The sequence below is a fragment of the Mirounga angustirostris genome, unplaced genomic scaffold (genome assembly GCF_029215605.1).
Source record: "Mirounga angustirostris isolate CCGP_5_RB_7025 unplaced genomic scaffold, mMirAng1.0.hap1 SCAF_2, whole genome shotgun sequence".
Lineage (NCBI taxonomy): Eukaryota > Metazoa > Chordata > Mammalia > Carnivora > Phocidae > Mirounga > Mirounga angustirostris.
In genome coordinates, this window is record NW_026991710.1 from 83,639,990 (window position 1) to 83,666,911 (window position 26,922).

General features: G+C 36.4%; 1 protein-coding gene across 7 annotated transcripts in view; it reads left to right on the plus strand.

Moving 5' to 3' along the window:
* Nucleotides 1-971: 971 nt before the first annotated feature.
* Nucleotides 972-26,922, plus strand: part of BANK1 (B cell scaffold protein with ankyrin repeats 1) — a 325,956-nt gene continuing 300,005 nt past the window's right edge. For 5 of the 7 annotated variants that reach the window (XM_045880678.3, XM_064584864.1, XM_064584867.1 and 2 more), the window contains exon 1: nucleotides 1,104-1,445. In XM_045880678.3, the coding sequence (XP_045736634.1) occupies nucleotides 1,376-1,445 (70 nt within the window). In that variant the 5' untranslated portion in view covers nucleotides 1,104-1,375. The other 2 variants (XM_064584865.1, XM_064584869.1) reach the window with 2 other exon arrangements.

Sequence of the window (26,922 nt, forward strand, 5' to 3'; positions counted from 1 at the left end):
GAGAGACACACACACAGACATATGCATATATATATATGACACACACACATATACATATATGAATATATATGCAAATGTATCAGTTAGGACATTGTCTCCCCAGTGGGTTGTTTTAAAAAGACTCACATATTCCTAAGAATTGAATTTCTAAAAACATTTTCCAAGGGTTTATATGTTCCCTGCAAACCAAACCCTCTGTCTTTACCTTATTGTACTGAGATCTCTTAGTAAACAGGTATTTATAGATGACAACAAAGTTCTCAATATATTATTTCATGAATTAGATAAAATCTCTTGCTATATTAATTCAAATACAGAAAATCAACTTCAAGTTAATAATGACATTAAAGGAAATATTGGAAAGCACAAAAATACATCTGTGATAGTTTCAAAATTGTCGTCATTTCATATATTCCTCCAGGGTTTCTTCATTATGGTATAAACTATAAAAACAAATTGAGTTATTTGAGAAAAGCTAACATTTTGGATACTTTGGATACTAAAAAAGACCTTGCATGAGATAAATAGTTGCTACACAGCTCTCCCTTTTAGATTTATTTTCTAAAAAGAGGGAGAGGGACATTTAAGCCATGAATTATTACCAAATCTTCAATTTGATCTTCAAAAGTATTTTCAATTTCAAAATGTATATTACTGATTTAGAGATCTTGAGAGAACGGACATTTATATTAAGGCTCTGGGAAAAGTCTTAGTATTTCTGTCTTCAAAGCAAGCAAAGTAAACTCTTATTTGGAGAACCTATTTCAATCCATATCTAATTTTTTCCTGGAACCAGTTCTGTCTTGGAGCAGGAGAGGGAAATAAATTTTCTACGGGATTTTAAATCACTTTATAGGCTACAAAGTGTGGGCAAAATGAAATATTAAAAACATTCAACTGTATGTCTACATCTGCATCTTTCTATCTTTAAATTACCAGATCTATTTATCTATTTCTCCCCTTTCCCAGCAAGTGTCTCCTTCTGGTATCCCTATTTCTTCCAGGAAGTGGGGGCATGGTGGAAGATCTAGCATGGGTCAAGAGCTGGAGAAACAGGCAACGTTGCTCTTAGGTATTCCGAGTGAAAAGGTGAGGAGGGAACGGGACCAGAAAGTGTTGGGAGAACCTGAGCAGCCTAGAAAGCAGGCGAGCGCAAGCCCCAGGGCAGTTTCACTTCCTCAGGCTCCCCGCGAGGCCGGGCGGTGGCCCTGTGGCCTGAGCCCCGGGGCTGCGCTTCCGGACCCGCTGGCCACAACCGCCGGAGGTGCTCCGAAGAGGGGCGGTGGCGAGAGGCGAGCTCGCGGAGCAGCTCCGGCAGCGGAGTCCGAGGCTCGGCGGGCATCTGTGCGCAGGCTGCCCGGCTTCGGCCGCTGCGATGCTGCCGGCGGCGTCGGAGCGCACGGGCGGGAGCTGGGAGCGGGCCTCCGGCGGCCCAGCGCCCCCAGGTGGGTGTTCGCGCGTGCGGGCAGCCGGAGGGGGAGGCCGGCCGGGCTCCGGGGCTCGGCGGCTCGGCGGAGACCGAGCGCCCTTCCCCTCGGCGGTGACTGCGCCGCGGCCGCTGACGCCAGCGCGCCTCGGGGACCGGGGCACCAGGGCTGCCCCTTCTTCCCGCCGCGGTCTGCCGCTCCGTGGCGGGCGTCTTTGAGGGGCGAGGTGGGAGCGTTCTGTGCTCGGACCCGCGTGGACCGCCGACTCGGAGTGCTTGGAACTTTCCAGAGCACCTGGGTAGGGGCCTCCGGGTTCTCCAATCACCTCGGGACGGGTTTTAAAGTTAAGCGCGTGTTTTAAGGTCGTGCGTAATTCTAAAAATTCTGTTCACGTGTTATTGGCAAACCGCTTGTCCGGTTTATCCGCCCGGCAGGTAATCCAACCGGGCAGATTGCTGGGATGGGCTGTGATCCGCTGATCTGACGGGTTACTCTGTGTAGAGCCTCCTCACTCCGCAGGTTTTGCTAACTTGTTAAAAGCAGAAACCGTCGATGTCGTTGAATACGTAAATGGATTTATAGATCGAACGGACATTAAGGCAGTTGCACTCGTTCTTTTTGAGTGCTGCAGATGCGTTTGTGAACTTTATAATGACTATAAAGTGTTCAGTTTTGAAATTTTGAAATTTGGGTATTAAGATTGCTGGAGTTGTTCACGGTGAGAAATGCAACAAGAAAATCTGAGTGAAAATACTAATTTGCTGAATAGAATTTCTCATAGCTTACCAGCATTTTTTGAGGTAATGTTGCTTCTCTTGGCTAGTGTTTATTTTTAATATATAGATTTTAAAAGACTGCCTTTCTTAAAATGGGAAGTATGTTAGTGACGATTTAAAAGACAAGAAAGGAATTAGAGCCCTTGATATCTTAATATGTTAACATTTGTGATTTCAGCCTAACAATTTATTTCAACAGAATGGGCTACAGTTCGTTCAAACTTCTTGATTGAACAGTTTAGCCAGAAAGTGACTTTTATTCCACTTGATAGTCAAGAATACTTTGAGGTACTTGCTATTGTGAATAATGCTAGAGTGAGGTGATCCAACTCATTAGATAGGTGATCCAACTCATTAGTTAGCTCATTCTGATTATTCCTCTTCCTTCTGTGTGTTTTTCCCCCATTTACTTTTGTCCTTCCCAATATGGTATTTATCACTTGTTTCATTTACCTCCTTTTTGGCCAAGGTAATGAATTTTTTTTTCTTTTTTTCTTTTTTTAAAGATTTTATGTATTTGAGAGAGAGAGCACAGAGGGTGAGTGAGAGGGAGAAGCAGATACTGAGCAGGGAGCCGGATGGAGGGCTCCATCTCAGGATCCTGGGATGGTGACCCGAGTCAAAGGCAGATGCTTAACCAACCACCCAGGCACCCCTGAAATATTTTTCTTATAAGGAACTATCTTTTGATACTAACCCATGCCTAGTCCTGGGTATGAGTAGTCTTCTATGAGAACTAGTTCTGATTAATTCTTTTAACATATGGAGAACTTTTTTGTGTGACCTCTCTGTCTGCTTTGGACAAGCGTTTCCACAGCATGGTAGTAGATTTTAGCTTAACATGACACATTGTGGTAAAGTTAATCCGACTTCATTTTAGAGAAGTGAAAGCTGAGACCCAAGTAGTGATTTTCCCATGGTCCCATAACTAATCATTATTTGAAGATCATCTATTCATCACTTCACCAACTATCTTTTATTCCCCTACAGAAGTTGTGTAGTAATATGAGTATGAAACGGTAAACAGTTTCATGCCTATGAAGATTTTATATATCTAGCAGTAGGTGTATGGTATATTATAATGATACCTATGTATGGTGCCACCAGAAAGATCAATGAGTATCCAACTTGTCTTTTAATGGAAGCAGGAAAGATATGATAGCCTGTATTAAAACAATGTAAAAATGTTGCACAATAGATGAAAATTCCATTTAGAATGTATTTTTCTGGTTTATATTTAACTAGATACTGTCCTCCGATGTCCAAATGAGAAATTTTTCCTTTGCTTTATCCCAAAACTAGTGATTTTAAAAACAAATTTAATTTTAACTGCTACCTTCAATAAGGATTGTTTATTTATTAAAGCGCAGATTATTCCCCACCCCATAGTTTGTTTTTTTTTTTTTTAAAGATTTTATTTATTTATTTGACAGAGAGAGACACAGCGAGAGAGGGAACACAAGCAGGGGGAGTGGAGAGGGAGAAGCAGGCTTCCCGCTGAGCAGGGAGCCCGATGTGGGGCTCGATCCCAGGACCCTGGGATCCTGACCTGAGCCGAAGGCAGACGCTTAACGACTGAGCCACCCAGGCGCCCCAGTTTTTGTATTTTTTATAAACATTATTTGATGCCTTCGATGAAGAGAGTTAAATACATTATTAGTTTAAAAAGAGAAGGCACCTACCCTGTCCCACCACATGTTAGATGCTTATATATAACTCGTGAGGGACATCATAGTTCTCTCTTTGTCTTGAAGTTCTTGAAGATTTGAAGCTTTTTATTCTGAGAGCACTCTTCCAACATAGCAAATAACCTTGATTTCTCATTCCAAGGAAATACCCTGGTTCTATTCTGATGACTGGTAAAACTTGCCTCCTTTAGACCCGCTGGAGATGTTCCGATAAGGTTACTTAAGCTGAGATTTTAAAGAGAGGTAGCTCTCTTAGGGCACTTTCATTTTAACGTGGAATAATTCTACAATATCTAATTGCTCAGAGTTTTAGACTTAAACGGCAGTGTATGTGGTGCATACTTGGAATATCAGAGGGAATTTTTTCACAACACCAGTCTGAAAGATTGTAGGTGATCATGCCCTACTTATGATGGCCTCTGGACTCAGACTGCCTCACATCAGTCTAGCTTTATTACTTACTTGCTGTTTGAGCTTGGATAAATAACTAAATCTGTCATTATCTCAGTTTATCCATTTAAAAAGCAAAAGTGGAGAGAACAACAATACTTATTTGAGAGAGTGGTTTTGAGGATTAAAAGAGAAAATGCATGTGAAGTGATTTTCAGGGTGCCATAGCAAATAGTAATTGCTTAATACGTGTTAGCCATTATTTTAATTCTTAGGTCGTTGGTCAATGGTGCCATACTTACATATAAAAGATAGTTTTTATTGAGAAAACAAACTCTGTTGAATTGGGGGAAAACTTGAATGAAGCCATCAAGCTCCCACATGAAACAAATGAGGGAATATGGCTTCCTGTAGAAAGATACTGCTATATCCTTGGAGAAATATTATGGTTAATAGTTCTGAGAGGAGAAAAAAAAGAACCCACAATGAGAACTAAGGATAAATTGATTAAAAGGGCATTAGACTAGGGCATTTACAGGAAAGAATAAAATTGGAATTTAATAGGACAAAAATGAGAACATGTTTTATTTTCCCATATCACAGAGTACCAGTTGTGACCCAGTTAAAAAATACTTATGTAAATATATGTGGAAAAGTAAGGATCACGCTGAAAATTATGGGATACTTCATTGAATTATAAGAAGATGGAGAAGCTACTTTACCAAAATATTTACTGCTTGGTTAAAAAAAAAATCCAATATAAAGAATATTATTCCTGCCAAATATAAGTTGCAGGTTTTAAGAATTTAAATAACTGTCACCTGATTGCCTGAGTTACATTGCTATTTTATTATTTTATATATTATAGAATATCTTACAGTAATTTCAGATACAGCTATGAAATAAGAATAGGAAGGGCAAACATTGCAGAAGTTATTATTTAAAAATAAGTTGTTATATGGCCTTGTAATTCTTTGCTGTTCTAAATATAAAGAATAGTATCTAAGTTTCACTGCAGACATTGAAATAGTCCAGGTGGTAAAAATATCAGATATTATGTGGAATTATACCCCTCTTGTATTTATTTTTCACTCAGAGAAAAAGAATGATTTTTTTAGACATTTACCACTGAACAGAAATTTCTTTGTTGTTTTCAAGTGCTCCACATTGAAATAATCCAAAAAGATCACTTCCCTTTGTAATCATGAGAAGTAATTTTTCAATCCCTTGTGGTCTTTTATAAGATTTCTTGTGTATCCAGTTAATTAAAATAAGTTATGTTTTATCACACGATGTGTCGTATTTTCCTTTCTTTTAAGCTCTTATACTGCTTTTCTGTATTCGTAATTCCCATGCTTTCATTTTTAATGTGTTCCACTTTATAAAGAGATTCTAAAAAGTATAAAAACAGTTTCTGACTTGGAATTTCATTTACTGTGTGCCTCATTTTTTGGTTATGATCCATGCTGAAGACTAAGTCTCACCCTTTGGTAAGGATCAATATTCCATTCATTTTTTGTTCTAACTTAGCCATAAGAAGGATCATGCCTAACTTTAAAAAAAATAACATAGTGCCAAGACCACTTAAAATCCTGGCCTTCTTTTAAGACTGCATTTATTGTGTTAACTACTTTCAATTCATATGATATGGATATCACATTACCTTGATAAGTGAGAGCATCAGAAGATTAGCACCTACTTTGAATAAGAAGTTATATTGTTCAGTACAATTATATGAAAGTATGTAGTAATTCATTGTGTTATTTCTTTTCCTACAAGAGCTTTTCTAAACTATTAAAGCTGTAACTTCTAAGTCATCATATCTTTTTAGGGAGGGGATAGAGAGTGGGGAAGAAACATACCATATCAAAGTGGTATGATTCTATAAAATCATGTCACTAGAATGACAAACTGTACAGTATTTCTTGAGACTGTGTGAAGAATCCCTAAGATTTACACATTTTCCTCATTGGTTGATCACATTTTATTTCGATTTAATAGGCTGATATAAAATCTCAGGAGACAACTGCATTTTAGTATGATTAGTGAACTACTGGGTCACTAATAAGAAAGTCAGTGAGATAAAATTGAAGCAAAATTCCACCTTCATTTCAGTTAATGAGATAATTTCCTTAATTCTCTCATCACTTTCAATAAAACTTTAGAACTTTCACTACTCCAGGCACCTCTCTATAGACCAGAGACCCATTCTTTATCATGTCCTGTCCATCTGTACCCAAACCATGTATCATTCAGATTCTTGGAAACAGTCACTTGGGTCAAGAACGGGCACTAGATTCAGAGACAGCTTGCTGCTTTTGCCTACTGGCCAACGATGAGTGTTGTCTGGCTCTTGCAGATTTGTTGGACTCAACAAAGCCTTTCCTTTCAAAAAAAGAGAATGAGACTGTTGTCAGTGGAAGGGTAATGTTTGATGACACACAATAGAGGATGACAGCCAGTTGACCCTTGTCCACAATGGATGATTGGAAAGATGAGTTGAGGGACTTGAGGAGGACTGAAAGGGAGTAGTCTTAGTTTCTGACTTTTCATTTACAGCCCATGTGAGACCCAGCTGCACTTGTTTTTCTGATCTGGTCGCCATAAAATGCCTGTAGTATCCTTACAATTACCTTCTTTTTAGGTGACCTAGTTTGAACGAGTTTCTCTTTTTTTGGAGGAAAAGAAGATTTTGGACTATTCTGCCTTTATTTCTCAAATACTGCCTCTTCTGTTTCTGTAAATCTCCTTCTCTTTTAGAAAGTTATTGTTAAAATGATGTCTGCAATGCATCTTCCATCCAAAGTTAAACAATCTGTAAATTATATCTTTCATGCACTGAGAATAGAGTGACTTATAATATAAGTCTAGTAGTCCTCCTGATAAGAATATTTGGAATTATCTTGCTTTATTACTGAAATTTGAAGAAAATCCATCCAGTTATTTTTGTCTCTAAACTTGAAGTCCCTAGAGTTGATGAGGAAACAATTTATTCAAAGATTAATATTCTAAGAGTTAAGCACTGTTAAGTTTAGAATTTTGAATTACGTAGTTGTAAAACTGTATTAATTATAAAATTATAACAGTAGTGTTTTTAAATGTTTTTAGTAGTGTGTTTTCACTTAAAAATTGATTACATATTGTTTTTGGCAAATTTTTAAAATGTATTTAAATTGGGGCGTACAGAGTGAGAGAATGCCTGTGACATTTATCTTGGTAAAAGAGGAAGTGGAGGTATAAAAGTAGCATAGTTTACTAGCTATTATCTCAGTCCCCCTGGGGGATTAAGTTTTTCAAAATAAGGACAGCAGTTAAGAAATCAGTATTTATTAAATGAACCATACTTTTCCCAGTAAATTGAAATACAGTTGACCCTTAACATGGATTTGAACTGTGTGGATCCACTTATGTATGGGTGGTTTTTTTTGGTTTTTTTTTGGTTTTTTTTGTTTTTTTTTGATACAGTATAGTACTGTAAATGTATTTTCCCTTCCGTATGATTTTCTTGACATTTTCTTTTCTCTAGCTTATTTTATTGTAAGAATATAGTATATAATACATATAGCATACAAACTGTGTTAATCAACTCTTTATGTTATTGATAAGGCCTCCGGTCAATAGTAGGCTATTGGTAGTTAAGTTTTGGGGGAGTCACAAGTTAGACGCAGTATTTTCGACTGCATGGGAGGCTGGTGCCTCTCACCCCCACATTGGCCAGGTGTCGGCTGTACCACCTTTGCCATACGACGAAGTCTTATATATCTTAGAATCTGAATTCTGATTCTCTATTCTGTTCCGCTAATGTGTTTATGTCCAAGCCAATATCTGCTAAGGAAAGTACTCCCAAGAGATCTTCTTTTCCATAATTTTCTTGTTTATTATTAGATATTCTTCCATTCTTCCACTTCCATTTAGAGATTATTTTATCTACTTCTTCCATGGAACAAATGGAATGTTGTATAACACCTGATTTAGAGGCATTTAATGAAAGCAATCTAGCCATTTTAAACAGAAAGAAGTTTGATATAGGAAATTAGGTTTTTACGTAATTGATGTAAAGGGTTTGGGAGCAATCTCTAGTCTGGGCCATCAGGAATCATTTTCCTAACAAGGGTATGGAAACCAGTTTTCATGACTGGTCAGGGGGATCTGCTATTTTATCACCATCAGGAAGCTGGGGAATCTGAAGGCACTGAACCAGCTGTTGGCACCTGGAACAGACTCGTGCCAGGATCCCAAGAATTTCTGGCTCATGAGCCATCTCCTATTTTGCTAGATCTGCACCAGCAAAAATAGATGCCTTTCATTCCATTGGAATGGTATTATATTTATATACTTATTTGGGGAGAGTCAACTTTAAATGCTCTTAAATCTTCTATTGGATTAATTTGAGTAGAAAATTCTGTGTATGAAAGGTCTAGGTTTCAAAAGAAATATATAGTAACTTGGTTTATTTAAATCAAATGATAAAGTTGGAAACTTTCCACTCATTCATGTTATAACCACATGAAAGTTGAACTTTCCTGTTGTGGTTCTGTGAACAAATATAACAAGGTATTGCTTTCTGTATTTAAAATGTCCTCCCATGTAAATGAATTTTCTTACAAAATTTGTTCTTTGAATCATTAATTGTGACCTTTACATTGAAATTATAGGAAGGAAAATATCTAATGTTTTATTACTTAGTATTAAACTGTATAAGATGTTACAATGAAAAAAAAAGCATGCAATGCCTTTTTAAAAGAAATTTAAGGTAGATCTTTGGATATGCATATAGAATTGCAGTTTAAAATATATCAAGATTTTTATTTGTATTACAGAGCAGTCAAACTAATCTCTCACCTGTTTTCCTATACATTTTTCCAATTTAACATTGATAAATATTATTTTAAAGACAACGAAATGTGTCCACATTTGTTGACTATCTATACCAATATCTATATCTATCTATATCAACTCAAATATGGGAACTATCACTTATTCTGTGACTGAGCAAATTACTCATCTAAAATCCAATTTCTTTATATCTGAAATAGGTAACACACCTATTTTTGATATAATTAAATGTAATTCTGTTTGTAAAGTGCCTGGAGCATTCATAGCAGGTGCTTAGCAAATGGCAAATGTTATTACTTTCAGCATGAGATAGTATTCAAATTTCACTTTTATTAGAAGGAATGTGTTTACATGGCTCCTTCTCAGCACTTCTGTTGTCGCATACTTATGAATCTCAAGATGGAGAGCTTTATATAAATGTTTTTTCAGTTCTGTTTAATTTTTCTGATTGCTGTATTAAACACAGTAATATCTCAAATGTGTTTCTCTGGGTGTTCCCTATAGATTGAACTTGTTGAAACCTATGATCTGCTATGGAAACAAATTATATGATTTTATATGTGAAATTGTGTGTTATCTTCAGGGAAAATAGTTAATGGGTAAAGAACACTTTTCTCCCATTTTGAGAATTCTGTTTTTATATGATATTTAAAAATAAAAACATTATTTTTTTCATTTCTTTATTCTTTAAGATTTGTATATTATCCATATATTATCTTGCATCCCCTCTGCCACTCCCCCCAAAGAAAAAAACAACACACACACAGAAACTGGATCATAGTGGAGTTGATTCAGAGTCTCTTAACTTTTGTGATGAAGGCATTTCTAATATCCTCATATAGGTAAAAATAATAGTTGATATAATTGTATAGGTAAAGCTTTAGTGATACTTTCAGAATTGCCTGAATTATGTCTAAGCAATTTATTCCCAAACGAGTTTAAATCTATACAATGTCTCACCTAGATCTTTGAGGGTCAGAAGAATAACAGAAAAGTCCTCCTAAGCAAATTTCTAGTTCTGAGTAATCTATGACTAATTAGAAAGCACTAGTAATTATGGAAAGAAAGGGAGAGCTTTTCTATTTCTTTTGTGAACACCAGTCTGCTGAGAAGTTAGCAATTAACACACATTTCATTTCTGCTTCTCCTTAGGAAAATGTAGAAGATTCATTTAAAAAGAATGTTCATATTTTATTATTTTCAAATATTTTATTACTTTATGACTCCTTAGAATAATTTTCTCATCTGGTGCGTATAAAAATCTAGGCTCCTCATTCTTTAGTTAATTCCGTTACAAGATCTCTTTGTACCTCATGATGAAAAGGGGAAAAAGCATTTGGTAAGACTTGCAGCATAGTGGGTGCCCTGTGACTGATAGTTATCATGTCTGTTGCTAGGTGAGTAAATGGGTGGGCACATGGGACGTTATGAAGAGTGACTCATAACTTCTTTTATCTGATGGCCAATACCTGAAAAACCAGAGCTCATACTCCCAGGGCTTGCTTTCTTTAGTACTGTACTGCTCAAACTGTATTGTGTAGCATGTATGTTCCTTGGAAAAAGTGTTCTGTAAAATAAGTTCTGAATGTGCATACTGGGACATTCCAGTGGCCTGAGAAATTCTGCAATTAACAATGTATCTTCGGGGCACCTGGGTGGCTCAGTCGTTGGGCATCTGCCTTAGGCTCAGGTCATGATCCCAGAGTCCTGGGATGGAGCCCCGCATCCGGCTCCCTGCTCCTCGGGGAGCCTGCTTCTCCCTCTCCCACTCCCCCTGCTTGTGTTCCCTCTCTTGCAGTGTCTCTCTCTGTCAAATAAATAAAATCTTTAAAAAAAAAAAATGTATCTTCAATTTTCTCTAATCCATTGTTTCACAAATGTATTTAACCATGGAGTGCATTGTCATCTTAACACTGGTAGAGAAAAAGGATTTTTTTGCACCAAGTTTTCATCCCTGTTAAATGGCAAATAGTTCTTGAGAGAATAGTTCTTTCAAACCAGAGATTGGTAATACTGCTTTTAGCTATGTTTTCCTCAGTGCTCTGGCCACCTTTTGAGTGAGAGGGAGATAAGGCTATATCTATATTAGGAATAGAAACAGAAGAGGGTATAGAGTAGGGAGAATGACATTGGCAGGCTGTGTAGGGCACACATGATTTGCCTATTTCTTTAATTCCCTTATGATTAATTCTAACTATTCAAATGAAGGCTTTGATTGTGGGATGTGCCAGAGAAAATGGGAGGGAAATCAGAGGGGATTATCTGTTGAGGAAAGTAAAGTTCTATGAATGAAATAAAACTGGGAATGTGGGGGGCACCTGGGTGGCTCAGTCAGTTAAGTGTCTGCCTTCAGGTTGTGATCCTGGGGTCCTAGGATCGTGCCCCGCTTCAGGCTCCCTGCTTATTGAGGATTCTGCTTCTCCCTCTGCCCTTGCCCCGCTTATGCTCTCTCTCTCAAATAAATAAATAAAATCTTAAAAAAAAAACCAAAAACTGGGAACGTGCATACGGTATTCTAAATATAAGAATATTTTGGAGTGTGTGTGCTTTTGCAGTTTGTATTTCAATAACATGTATATGTCCCAACTGAGCAACTGATTTTACAGATATTTTCACATGTCAGACTATATAAAGCTGCCACTATGTCAATAATCATGTAAGCTATGTAAGTGGCCTCACATTGTTCAAATACAGGGATTTTATTCATCAAAACACTCCGAAATTAAGATCAATTTGACTATCTGGCCATAACCAGATTGTTTCCATGTTAGAAATGTTTGTCAATGAAACACACCTTTGAAGCAAACATAGGTTCTTAGGAGTCACCCAAATAAATTTCTCCTGAAATATTTTCCTAATGGAAAAAACAGTAACTGTTATAAGTGCAGATAGTTTAAGCTGACAATTTTATGTCTTGGAGATTGACAACATTGAATGTAAAAACAACACTTAGGACAATGACTTTTTATTACTCACATAGATTGGATGCTCTTTAAAGGAAGGAGTAGCCTTTGGCATCCATTTAGCAGAGGTAAGCACATTAATAGATGCTTGCTGATTTGCTGGTAGCACAAGAGTGACAGTAAGTAGCCAAATTAAGATATGAAAAAGGATAAATGAAGTTGTAGCCATTTCTGAATGCCCTAATTCTGAGGTGTAAATCTAACCATAGATAACAACCCTGGTTTTGGCTTTCTTTTTCAAATTGGTTTGCAGAAGGGCTTTCTTTAATTATGAAAAAAATATTAAAAATTCACAAAGCCTTTTACACAAAGATACTTTTAGAGCATTTTCCAATATCAAATTAACTTTTAATCTGATAACAACTGGTTTATTTTTACTGAAATGTCTATAACTTAGAATATTTAGCTTATTAAAATATCTTCTGGGGCAAATAAAAAATATGATTAGTGTCTAAAAACAAATGAAATTTAATATCCTCCTTGTGTATCTAGAAGATGAAATCATTTTGTTTTATTATTCTTTTTTCTAGAATAATATATGCACATAATTGAAAATATGTACAGTGACTAAAAATATAGGAAAAGACATGGTATATGTACTTGTAGTTTTTATTTTTCTATGTTTACTTTTAACAATTTTACTTGTTTAGCTTTGTAGTGTTAATATATTTAATATTTGTATATGCACTTTAAAGTTACAGTTGTATGGCAGTTTGATGACCTGTCATTCATAAATATTTCAATTTTGCTCTCTCTTCACATTAATCTATTGCAGTGTTCAAAAATAAAAGATGAGAAAAGAAAATCCACAATGATTTATTGGATAAAGAGTAGATCGTCCTCCATACAAAACTATTAATAACCTAAAGAAAGCCTGAATAGTTTTTTTTTAAAGATTTTATTTATTTATTTGAGAGAGAATGAGAGAGAGAGAGCATGAGAGGGAGGAGGGTCAGAGGGAGAAACAGACCCCCCACTGAGCAGGGAGCCCTATGCGGGATTCAATCCAGGGACTCCAGGATCATGACCTGAGCCGAAGGCAGTCGCTTAACCAACTGAGCCACCCAGGCGCCCTGAATAGTTTTTAATAATACAGAAAATACTTATTCACTGCTCTGGATTTGAAGTCAAAACAGCACAGGATTGGGCACCTGGGTGGCTCAGTCGGTTAAGTACCTGCCTTCGGCTCAAGTCATGATCCTATGGTCCTGGGATCGAGGCCTGCATTGGGCTCCCTGCTCACCGGGGAGTCTGCTTCTCCCTTTCCTTCTGCCTCTGTCCCTTGCACATGCTCTCTGTCTCAAATAAATAAAAATCTAAAAAAAAAATAAAAAGTACAGGCTCAAGTAATGACTCTGTCACTAATGAACCATGTGACTCTCTGATGCCCAGGAGACAGTATGTATATTGATGAGCACATTAATTATTCATGAGCATGATTGGCTAATAATAATAATAACTCAATTAATCTCTCTTATTTTAAGAGAAAAACACTACAGAAATTAAAATTGCTTTCTCTAGGCATTTGGGATTGAGGATATCCATCAACAAAGAGTGGACTGATGCCTCTTTTGTCTTATGCAGGAGTAATTATCCTTTATTCATTCACTCTTTAAACATTTATTCTTGATCTGTGCTAGGTTCAAGAAATACATAAAAAGGTGGCTCCAGCCCTCAGGGACTGTATTTAAGTGAAATAAGGATGGGAAAAGCTGAATGGCACTATATCTTTTTATCTACACTCTAATTGAACATCAGATGACTCAAAAACCTTCACTGCCTGAATAATTTAGATCTGAATAATTTAGTTATGAGAACTAGTTAGCAGGGTGAGCTATAGCTAAGAGTGTTTACTGTGACTACTCGGGGTGACTCTTGATGCATAACTTCTGTTCCAGAAAGTCACTACTCATTTCAGAATGCAGTCATGAGTACAGTCCCCTGGGACAGAGTTTTGCAAATTTCAGTCATTCTCAAAAAACCTTCCTCAAATTTTTGGCCACTGTACCCTCTTGTTTAAGAAAAAATTTTCTTTAACTTTTTTTTAGCTTAAACATACTTTAAAGGAACATTTATATCACTACCATAAATGAAAAATCATTATCACTTGCCCTAAAGAGAAGGTGACCATACAAATAAACAGATTGAAAATAAAATGTTGAAAAAATTATAGGTAAGGACAGGTTCTGGGCACATAGGTCAACCTCTGTTTGATAGTGTTAGAGTTCATGAAGTCACAAGAGCTTCAATCTAAAACACTGTCCTTGACTGAATCAGGATTGAAGAAGTATTCTAAAGTGAATGACTTTCTCTATGATTCCCTGTCACTATGTCTCCAAGTGCATCCCACCCACTAGCAAATGCTATCCTCCAAAGGCCAATTTCACATTACAGAAGATTGAAATGAAGTTTTAGTTAGCACTTATAGGTGTCAGGAATGATGATAAATTCTCTGCATAGTTTATCTCATTTAATTCTCATAACAACAGTCTCACAACAACAACAATTTCATAGGTGGTATTATCTGTATGTTGCAAGTGGGGAATCCAAGCCCAGAGAAGTTAATTATTTGCTTAAAGATGGCTGAATTTGGATTCCAAGACAGCCTGACTCCAAAGCCTGACCTCCTAGCCACTCTGTAACTCTCTGAAATGAACTCATATTATTCTCACACAAACACATGTGTACACTCTTGTCAGAAAAGCATTCCTCCCATATGGACATTTCCATTTTTGTAGTCAACGAAGTAGCCATGTATATAGAAAGTCATTTTAATAGAAAATGAGAAACATAAAATATGATAGTTTATATCATATTTTATATATTAATATATATATTTATATAATATGTTATAGATATTTATATAGATATTTATATATTTATTATATATATTATATATTAATAGGCCGACATTGAAACATTCTTTACAAGGGATAGAAGAGGCAACCACAGTTTCTAACTAATAATTGTAAACTTTTAGAAAGTTTTGCTGCTTTCAAGGTCCTTGTAGGTGACTGAAATAACAGGAAGTGAAATATCTACAACATAATGCTAGAAAAACAATGTCTTTAATGAAGGCCATTAGGGTATTTAAAATCATCCAGACTAATACAGATGTGATTAAAATATATTGCAAAATGGCTGCAATGAAGAGTACTCTAAAAATGCAAGGCTAATAATTTGTATCTGCCTAATGCTTTGTGTCCTCAAAGGAATTTTCAAATTCTTACTAATTGACTCTTCAGAAAATTCTTCTAATGTATCATTTACTTTGATTCAATGAGAAATCTAAACAATGATCATTTAAACTATTTAATCAGGGTTATCCTGCAAACACTCTGTGGGGAGAAGCAGAAAGTATACTTGCACATACAACCGTTTTACTTCAGAGGGCTTTAGGAAAGGAAGAAAAGGAACGAGAGCTGAAAGTAGTGTTCAGATGTTTGGTAGACAAAATAATGGCTCCCCCTAAGGTGTGTACATCTTAATCCCTGGAGCTATGAATACGGTAGGTTACATGGCAAACAGAATTAACGTTGCAGATAGAGCTAAGATTGCTAATCAGTTTACCTTGAGATGGGGAGGTGATCATGGATTATCCAGGTGGGCCCAGTGTAATCACAAAGGTCCTTACAACTGAAAGAGAGAGGCAGTAGAGGGGAACCAGAGACATGGCAGCATGAGAAGGACTCAGCCCAATTTTGCTGGCTCAAAGATGCAGAATGGAGCCAGGAGCTGTGGATGGCTTCTAGAAACTGGAAAATGCAAGTAAACGGAATCTTTCCTAAGGCCTCCAGAGGAACATAGCCCTGCCAACTTCTTGATTTTAGCTTAGTGAGACCCGTTTCAGACTTCTAACCTTCAAAACTGTCAGATAATAAATTTGTGTTGCTTTCTGCCACAAGTTTATGGTGATTTTATGTAGCAGCAATAGGAAATGAATGCAGATTTTTAAACACACGTGGACACCACAAGGACAAAGAGTAGCATGAATACCACAGATCGGGCCATATCCATCAGACTTCACATGCCATCAGTCTAGTTAAAACATGATATAACCATGAGGAAATAAGCTTTTATAGAATATATAAGCAGTATATCAATATTACCCTTAGGTGGTTATCCTTGGCAAGATATATGCTTACTCATTATTGGAACATCTCTCTGGAATTCACTGTTGTTTTTATAGTTAAATAAAAAAGGAATTCCCATTATTGTTTGTTCACTTTTGGTGTTTTTACCAGTTTAATAATCCTTATCATTAATCCTACTGGATGCTGTTGCTATTATAACTCTTACTAGTACCGATCTGTAAGCTTCAGCAAGATACTTACTTTCTCAGTGCCTCAGACACCACCAGTGCAAAATGGGATAGGAAGAGCACTTGTTCACAGGATTGTTACGAGGTTAAAAGAAGTTAATTCTTGTAGAACACCAGAACAGTCATCGGCACGTATTAGGCACTAGCTATATTTAGGTAGCCTTTTTTATAATTATCATCATCATTGTCATAATCACTGCTACGCTTATCAGTAGCTGCTGAATGCCAGGACCTACTTTGACATACAGGCTTCAGATTTTCTCTCTAGGAATTAGGGATCAGTATTTCCATTTTTTCAGGTTAAGAAACAGAAACAACTTAACCAGGCTGAGGAGTGAGGACTGTTCTATCTGGCTAAACTTCTAGGCTTAGTGCTAGATGCCATCTGCTTCCATTACATAAAGCCTTTTCTGTCCCAACCCTTCGAAGGACAAAAATACTCTGAGAGACAACTGATTTAGATGTGCACTCCTTATAAAAGGTCACTAATATTGTTTTATGGTCCTACTGTATTTAATATCTGAACATGAACCATCTTAAACCCTGATAGAGAATTATTTTGAGACTGTTTTCTCCTAATGATAAAAATTTGGTTGGAGCCAGGCTGGTTAGCCATGAATAGAACCATATGTAATAATTTTTAAGGGTATTTTCTTATAAAAGTAATATGTGTGCATTGTAAAACATGTGAAAAATAGAGAATAATATCAGAATAAAATTATAACAGTCTTCCCCTCAGAAATAGTGTTGCTAATATTTATCTTGAATTATATAAGTTTGTGTGTGCCTTCATAAAAGAGTTCACATTGTATACATTTTTTTTTTTTTTTAAGACTTTATTCATTTGACAGAGAGAGACACAGCGAGAGAGGGAACACAAGCAGGGGGAGTGGGAGAGGGAGAAGCAGGCTTCCCGCGAAGCAGGGAGCCCAGTGTGGGGCTCGATGTGGGGCTCAATCCCAGGGCCCTGGGATCATGACCTAAGCAGAAGGCAGACGCTTAACGACTCAGCCACCCAGGCACCCCTGTATATATGGTTTTAAAATGTTCAATGTGATTTGCACATTGATTCATGATACATTTTCATTCTTTTATGTCAAAAGAGACATTTTGTAAAATTTAAATCTTTCACATTTGTAAATAGCTCAATTCTGCATTTTGTGATACTGAAGGATTTATTGATACTTTCTTTCCAAGATAATACTTTTACACTAACCCTAGGATAAATAAAGTCAAAAGATTCTTCAACTACAGGTCTTAATGCAATATTATAATCAACTAATTGTGTTGAGGTAATTTCCAAAAATCCCTTTCCTTTTTATAGTATGTAAGTTCCTTTAAGGGCAGGAATTGTGCTTCACAATCTTTATATCTCTTAAAGTCTGAATAGTTGTTTTGAATAATAATCATTAAGTGATTATTAAGTAAATATATGAAAAGGTATAAATGATTATGAAATTGATATTGAGTATTGTTGTCAACATTATGATACTTACGGATGATTATGGAAAATATCCTGCTAAGTGTCAAAATGCTTGATCTGAAAATCCAAGCAACGAGTGAGACTATAAAATGTTAGAACAGTTTAAATAGGTGATGGGGATTAAGGAGTGCACTTGTTGTAATGAGCACGAGGTGATGTATGGAATTATTGAATCACTATACTCTATACCTGAAACTAATATCACACTGTATGTTAACTAAATGGAATTAAAATAAAACATTTTAAAAAAGAAATTAAAACAAAAATAATGTTAGAGGGGCACCTGGGTGGCTCAGTTGTTAAGCATCTGCCTTCAGCTCAGGTCACGATCCCAGAGTCCTGGGATTGAGTCTCAAGTCGGGCTCCCTGCTCCGCGGGAAGCCTGCTTCTCCCTCTCCCACTCCCCCTGCTTGTGTTCCCTCTCTCACAGTGTCTCTCTCTGTCAAATAAATAAATAAAAATTAAAAAAAAAATAATGTTAAAGCAGTGAGGGTTAAGATCAAGAAGGGAAGGGACAATTATGTGTTAAATATGACTGTCTGGAAGTATTAATAATTTAATCTTGTGCAAAATATTAGCCATGGGTAAAATAATTGAATGTGAATTTTTTTTTTTTTTTTTTTTAGCTTGGGTTTTTGTAACCTAACAAGTTAGTGCCTGGGCTGTTATTTTTCCTAACATGGCACCTGGAGAATGGTAATTAATAATAGTAAAACAGTAATTTTTATAAAAGTTAGTATGAAGTGGAATACTTTTAAAATTGCTTTTACTTAAGTACATACGGTATAAATCCTCCCCCCATCACCATCTATAGTATTTTATATAGTTTTGGATAAGCATCATAAACAAAATACTCACTTTAGAATTATAATCTAAATTTTAGATATATAATTTCAAATATTGTGTTTTTTGTCTGGAAACAGACAGTTTGGCTGTATATGACAAACAAAATCACATTGGTGAAATAAGGTAGATTTTGAGCAAGTTAATGATTTTAGTAATTTAAATTATATACATATGCATTCATTCCTTAATAAACAACATAAACCATTTGGATTTTTTTTCTCATTAAAAAAGACTAAAATCTTTATATTTTTATATATCAACAGAACTTAAGAGATAATAATGGTAACTGTAATCATCAAATATGGTAAAAAAAAAAAAAAGACTACAGTAATTCTCAAACTTGAGTGGACTAAAGAATTACCAGAATTGCTTTGGGTGCTTCATTATATGATGGGTGATAACCCTAATCCTAATTCTTTCCAAGTCCCAATCCTAATTCTAGAGTCCCAATCCCAACTCTTTCCAAGTTCCCAAAGTGGTTCTGGTGCAAGTAATACCTTGACCACATTATGAGGAGAGAATCGAGTCACAACGGGGCAGTGTAGCTCTTATCAAATGTGTAACAGGGTTGAGGACTTTTCTGGAGGTGCCCAGGGTTTTGATCCTTTGCCATTGTGTGAGCTCTACCCAGAAGTCATGTTTACTAAGAGCATAAGCCCCAGGAGGCTTTGGGTTGCTTCTGGGCATGGTAGGAGACACACTTTGCTAGGTCTGCTGTTTCCTTTTACTCAAGAATGGCTGCAGAGGATGCAGACAACAGGAAGGGGTGAGGGTTTACATGCTTGCTGGTGTTGCTTTCAACAAATGAGTAGACAATTATCCTATTCTTCCTTTCAGTATGTACATATTTCTAGTGTATAGCCATTTCTAAGATATTTTAGAATCCCCATAGTAGATCATGAGATAAACTTCCTGCAGAGGGTTTTGCTAAAGGTGTGTTCTTACTCAGTTATGTTCTCATTTTATGACATCATATATAGTTCTGCACATAACAAAACTGTTGAAACACATTAGTGTCTAAATGATAATCAAATCTTTGCTTATGTAATTACATTGCAAGATTACGTTAGGATTTGAGAACATGGAGTGTATTTGTCATGTCCTTGATTTATATACTTCAGTAATAGGAACTGAAGAGCATTCATTTGCACAATTAAATCTCCCCTTAAGTCCATGAAAGGAATTCAGGAAGAAAAACAAGCTATTTGGTCATTATTCTTAAGCCATGGCTAGCTGTACTTTTTTCCCCCCACCACTGCCATCATCTTGCGCTCTGGAAAGAAGAGGTAGAAATGGGGAGTGAGGGAGAGCAAAGAAACAAGGGAATACCAACACAATTTTCTCTGGCTCAGAACTAGGACAGCAAAATTAGATCTGCCCATGTATCTAAAGGTAATTCTCTTTTTATAATCTGATAACTGATCATATGCTCTTATCCACTGGAAACCTCAAGGAAGGGACTGCAGTTTAACTCATTTTTTCAAGAATATTGCCTGCATTATGACTTGATACCCAAGCCAGAGTTGGTAATCCATGTGAATTTAAGCCCAGCTCTGTGACTTACTCTTGATGCAATCTTGAGAGAGCTTGGGCAAGTCTCTCAAATATTCTAACTTGTGTTTTAAGTTTAAAATTTTGTTTTTAATTGAGTTAAAAAACATTTCTTAAAACTATAACACTATGAGTACCATAAAATTAATGTGAATGTACTTTGTATATTATTAGTACTGAATGGAATTTCAGTTCCTTTGAAGTACGTCCCATTTACATTTAAGTGTTAAGCCACTTTCCAGTAAAAGAAAACTCAGAGGTTTTTATTGGGAATGGTGATGGGATAGAACAATAAATATCCCTCTTCAATCCTTAAGTTGTTAAACAATTGAGAAATAAAACAAAAGAATAAGGCAGAAAGGAAATCAAATATTGCCTTAATTATTGATGAAGTTGGCATGGCTGCTGTGGTGTATATCCGTGAGATTGTAACATGAAATTTCAGAATTAGACAGAGTTACCCAGCCAAACACAGAAGACCTTGGACCATAGACCAAGAGCTATCAAGAACATATGCCCTTGTATGCTTCAGAAGCTTAACAAAACAACTATAGGTAAGAATTGGGATACTAGTTACAAGCTTATCCTGAATCCTGGTCCCTCTTAATGTCTCCTGGTCATTTAAAGAAGATGCAACTTTTAGATTAGAGATTTACTGAATTATTAGTGACTAATTTAGATTTGTATCATATTCTGTCTTCATATATTTTAGGATTAGGCAATATGGGTATATAATAAAGTTTAAAATAGTTGCCATTCTGGACATAGTTTTTCAATTGTTATTAATTTCTCAGTGAATTTATCTTTTATAGTCATGGATATTGAGGTACAATCTAAAGTGAAATAAATTTTTAGTGTACTTTTCTATGCATTTGACAAATCCATATAGTTATATAAATTTAGTCTAGTGACATAATTCCTCAAGGATATCCTGTTTCATGTCTTCAAGATCTCTACCTTTAATTCCCTAAATTTGTTTAATTATATGCTTTTCTTTGAAATGAACTTTGAATGTTTGTGGAAAGTACTTTTCCACAAGGCAGGATATTTCCAATATGAATTTCCTTACAACCATATAAAAACTGATAAAACCTTGAGCCTATTGTGACTCCAGTAAATATTCGCCATTGTGGCATTAGTGATACTGGCTGTTATACTGTCCAATTATACTTGTTATACTGGTCCAATTACTCAGAAAAAAACTGGGAAACGTGAGTTCAAATACATCTTCTCTTTATATAAGCCACAAAGAATATAAGGATATTATTGCATGGAAAAAATAATTTGTAAGGCTCATGTTGCCCAGATATGTTTTCATTTTATATTATTAATATTTTTATTTTAATTCCAGTACTGGTAACATACAGTGTTCTATTAGTTTCAGGTGTACAATAAGTGATTCAGCAATTCTGTACTTACTCAGTGCTTATCATTACAAGCGCACTCCTAAATCCCCATCACTTATTTGCCCCATCTGTCACCCACTTCCCTTTTAGTACCCAAGAATTTGTTCCCTGTAGTTCAGATTCTATCACTTGGTTTGTTTGTCTCTCTCTTTCTCTCTCTTTTTCCCATTTGCTCATTTGTTTTGTTTCTTAAATTCCACATGTGAGTATGAGTATAAGTCATATGAGTATTTGTCTTTCTCTGACTGACTTATTTCACTTAGCATTGTACCGTCTAGCTCCATCTATGTTGTTGCAAATGGCAATATTTCATTCTTTTTTATGGCTGAATAATATTCCATTGTGTATATATACCACATCTTCTTTATCCATTCATCAGTTGCTGGACACTTGGGCTGCTTCCATAATTTGACCATTGTAAATAATGCTGCAATAATCATAGGGGTCCGTGTATCCCTTTGAATTAGTGTTTTGTGGTTTTGGGGTAAATACCTGGATTGTGGGGTAGTTCTATTTTTAACTTTTTGAGGAACCTCCATATGCTTTCCACAGTGGCTGCACCTGTCTGCATCCCCACAAACAATGCACAAGGTTTACTTTTTCTCCACATCCTCTCCATTTGTTGTTTCTTATGTCTTTGATTTTAGCTATTCTGACAGATGTGAGGTGATTCTCACTGTAGTTTTGATTTGCATTTCCCTGATGATGAGTGATGTTGGGCATCTCTTCATGTGTCTATTGGCCATCTATATGTCTTCTTGATGTTTTCTTAATTAGTAACCTCATTTGTATATTTTAATTATGATATGAACATATCTCTTTCCACTCTTTCTTCTTTTACTGAAAGTGGATTAATAGCTCAGGTCTTTTCTTCAAATCAAAGTAGACATGTAAGAGATACAACCCAAAGTTCTGTCAAACTGGGAGAATTTGCTGTCACTGTTCTCTTTCAGGGACAGCTATGAATGGGCTCTAATGCAGCAAGCATTCACTCTGGACTGTTGCCCGTATATTTTCAGACCCATGCAAATACTGCTGTCATGCTTCGTTTTTTCTGTTGACAAGTTAAATAATTCTCCATGAGGCTATAAGTATGTATTGAGGGAAAGGTGGTAAAACAATAGGATCTGGTGTCATGGAAGATTTAGCCACATGCTCATAGAACTTATCGCATACAGACCTACGTGGGTCTGGTTGTGTATTTATTATTTCAGTTTCCTAATGGAATATGGTTACTCACAACCAAATGTATAATTTGGTGGGTCATATAATACCCAGTTTATCAATGACCAGTTAGGCTACATAAACACTTAGTGTCCTATAGGCAGACTTTAATGTCTATCTGGCCCCAAGTATAACTCACAAGTTAATTTTCAAATAGAAAAGAATCATTGGAAGAATAAAGCATGGTCTTTCTCCAAAAAGCTAGGGATATGAGTTGTGGATTTTCTTATTGAGAGTTATCAGAAGTATGAGATAGTATTATTAAAAAGCCCCAGTGACTTCTCTGCACTGCAACCTGGCCTTGTAGTAGAACTCTTTCTTAATCTGGCCCCACTCAGAGCTGGTATCCTTACTGGTTACCTGGTAAGTGGTCCAGATACTGACCCAGGTATATATGCTTCCTTCAAAATGCAAAAAGGCCCATCCAGTGGTAAAATTCAGTAACTTATTTTTCAATACACAGGGGTATCCTGATATGCCTTAAACCATTGAATGTGTAGAAAGTTTGCTGATGTTGCAGGATACTGAACTTCAGCATGGTGATAAACCTAACACTTTAGTACATAAGTGTCATATTAAAGCTTCTAGGGCAGGGGCACCTGGGTGGCTCAGTCGTTAAGCGTCTGCCTTCAGCTCGGGTCGTGATCCCAGGGTCCTGGGATCGAGCCCCACATCGGGCTCCCTGCTCTGCGGGAAGTCTGCTTCTCCCTCTCCCACTCCCCCCTGCTTGTGTTCCCTCTCTCACTGTGTCTCTCTCTGTCAAATAAATAAATAAAAATCTTTAAAAAAAAAAAAAAAGCTTTTAGGGCATTTGCTCTTTATGAGCAAGTTTAATTAGAATCATGTCATCAATTATACATTACATATGTATTATGATATACCTTATGGTATATCAATATTTCTGCAGATTATATTATGACCGAGAGCATAGCCTTGAGGTAAGTCAGTGACAGGTGCTCCTGTCCCTGCCAGGTGAATGCAAACTGCTTATTATCTTTATTGATTGCAATTACAAGAAAAGTATTTACCAGGTCAATATCTGTATATAGCTTCTATTAGCTGGTTTAATTTGTTCCAGTAAAAATATGTGTATAACAGCAGTTGATATTATGTTTATGAAAATCAACAGTTATTTTGTACTGGCAAACTGATGAGTTGAATGAAGATGTGACAATACAATCACTATTACATCTTTCACATCTTTCTTGGTGGCGCCAATCTTTAGTTATCCCAGGAATATAGTATTTGTTTTAGTTTATGCTTTTGATAGTGGGTGGTGGGTGGATGGAGTTGAACAATTCTAGACACTTATATATTTCCTTTCCTACCATATCTTCATTCTCTGTAAGGATTCTCCCATTTGCTATGTGTATGTATTGACATTATATATTGCCCAGGATATCTCTATGGGCTCACTGGAACTATTGTTAAATATACTCAAGGCAAGACTTCCATAAGTTCCCATTCTTACTAGGGTGCCATGCTGACATTTTGGGTCTTCAGGAATTTGTGTCAATGGAGATCAGTAACTAATAAGCAGTAGGAAATATGGGTATTCCTTTTTCCCAGTGTACATAGCTGCAGGTCTCTGGGAAAATGCTTAGAGGAAGATTCATTGTATGTATGTTTAGAAGCATAGAAGAAACCTTTCTCAAAGGGACGTGGCTTTCCCTCAGCCAAAGGGCTCTGAGTCTGTAAACCAGACAGGAGGCTGCGAATCTCCACTTTCCTCAACCGAAGTCATTTTTTGCACCCAAATCTAGAATTGTTTTGTTTACAAAGGTAAAACTGAAGCTTCATAGGCTATACATATATTTCATCTGAAGGTCCTTCAGATGAGTTAGTTACCACAACAGATCCCTGCAGTGAAAAATATGTGGATTACTTAAATAACCTCTAATGATTAAGTGCTGCCATTCAGACTTCTCTACCAATCCAGACTTCATTATTCCTCATTGACATAAAAAATTTCAATTTGAAAAAAAAAATTTTTTCAATTTGAAGATCTAATTGTTATCATCATGTCCAGGCTACACAGGACATATATCACAGGGCTTTTAATGATTGAATTTCTTAATGCTTAGTAAAGAGAATGTCAGAATACTCTAGAACAAGGATCAGCAACCTGTAACCAATGGACAAAATCCAGCTGGTGACCTATTTGTGAATAGTTTGTGAGCTAAGAATAGTTTTTATACTTTTAAAGGGTTATAAAAAAAAGAAAAAGGAAAAGGAGGTGAAGCAGAGGGTAGGGAAAGAGAAAAAAAAAGAATATATCTTATGTGACCCACAAAGCCTGAAGTATTTACTGTCTAGCTGTTTACAGAAAAAGTTTGCTTGCTGACCACTTTTCTTCATCATAGAAGGCAAGTCTGGCAATGTAATCACATTGACTACATAGTGATGGAGTCCAGATTTTAATTATCCATTCTAATAGGCTGCTAGTACCACCCCAGGCACTTGAGTTAACACATGAAGTTCTGAATCTTATAGGAATACAACCATATTGATGGATTCAGTCAGGTTAAGTCTTCTCTTTTGCCATCCCTCATCTAATAACTCTTAAAATCCATTCCATACATACTTTCCAGACTAGTGCTGATATATATTGGCAAGATTCTGTAATAATTTTTGTGTGTGAAATAGTTTTTCTAAATTTCCTTTTACTTATGGGATCTAACGCTAGTTATTGATCTTTTGGGCTGTCAGGGATGGGTGTTGGCATAGATGCTGAGAGAAGTTGACATCACTTGTAAGGCAGCTGCCTTAGGTAAAGTTCTTAAAATGTTTGTTTTGTTTTGTTTGTTTTTACAGGGGAACACACATTCCCTCAGTTAAGAATGATCCAGAGATGCTTGGGAATTTAAAGTTCTCAGCTTCATCTCTGTCCCCAGTCTCTCTTGAGTCTTATGATTCCACACTTTCTTAAACAGTGTCCTCACATTGGTTTAAGAATCTTGGAGGGATTTGCCTGCTACTGGAGCTGTAACTCTGTCTTTGTGCATAAGCATGCACTCTCGGACAGTCAGAGAAGCCATTATACACCCCTCGCCCCATCCCTGTAATTCCTGTTGCCACAATATTAACTAAATTCCATAGGCACTTGATCTCCCAAAACTTTCCGCTCTGTTGTAAGTCCATACCAAATTATCCCTGGTGAAAAATTGAGTCATTATGTTGCTTCTACATGCCATAAATTGCCAATCTATTATTTTCCTTTGGCAAGGCATTGCTTGTATTCTCTGCAATTATGAGAGCAACACAATTCCAAAATCCATCTCATAGAATCTATTTCCTGTGGCCACTCCTAGTACCTAGTATTTATCAGGATCCTGGCAGGAAACAGATATCACCATCAGAGATTTTAACTGAAAAAAAAAAAAATAATAAAGATTATTTATTAACATGTACAGGGCTAAAGAACCCAAGAAAAGATAGTTAACTATTGGAAGACTAACAGTAGGAATCCCTTACTACCCCTGTAAGGGAAGGGGAGGGAAGATGGTTGCTAGAACTGCATGAAAACTAGAGCCAGGGAAGAAAAGCCACAGAAAAGAGGGCCACAAAAGAAAGCAGGTACTGCCAAAACCAGAATGGGGAAGTGAATGAGAGAGTTAGTAGTTAACCCTATCATTCCTTTCTCTCACCTGCTAATGTTCTGATGGTGCTTTCCACTGGCGTGGGCACAGGAACCTAAGTGATTTAATACATATGGGAGGAATCAGTCTGAACAGATCATAAAAAGTATACAGGTCCTAAGGAGATTATTCTTTTTTTTAAATTTTTTTTTAAGATTTATTTATTCATTTGAGAGAGCAAGAATGAGAGAGAGTACATGAGAGGGGGGAGGGTCAGAGGGAGAAGCAGGCTCCTCGCTAAGCAGGGAGTCCGATGCGGGATTCAATCCAGGGACTCCAGGATCATGACCTGAGCCGAAGGCAGTTGCTTAACCAACTGAGCCACCCAGGCGCCCTAAGGAGATTATTCTTGAGGGTGAATTGAAGAAATGAG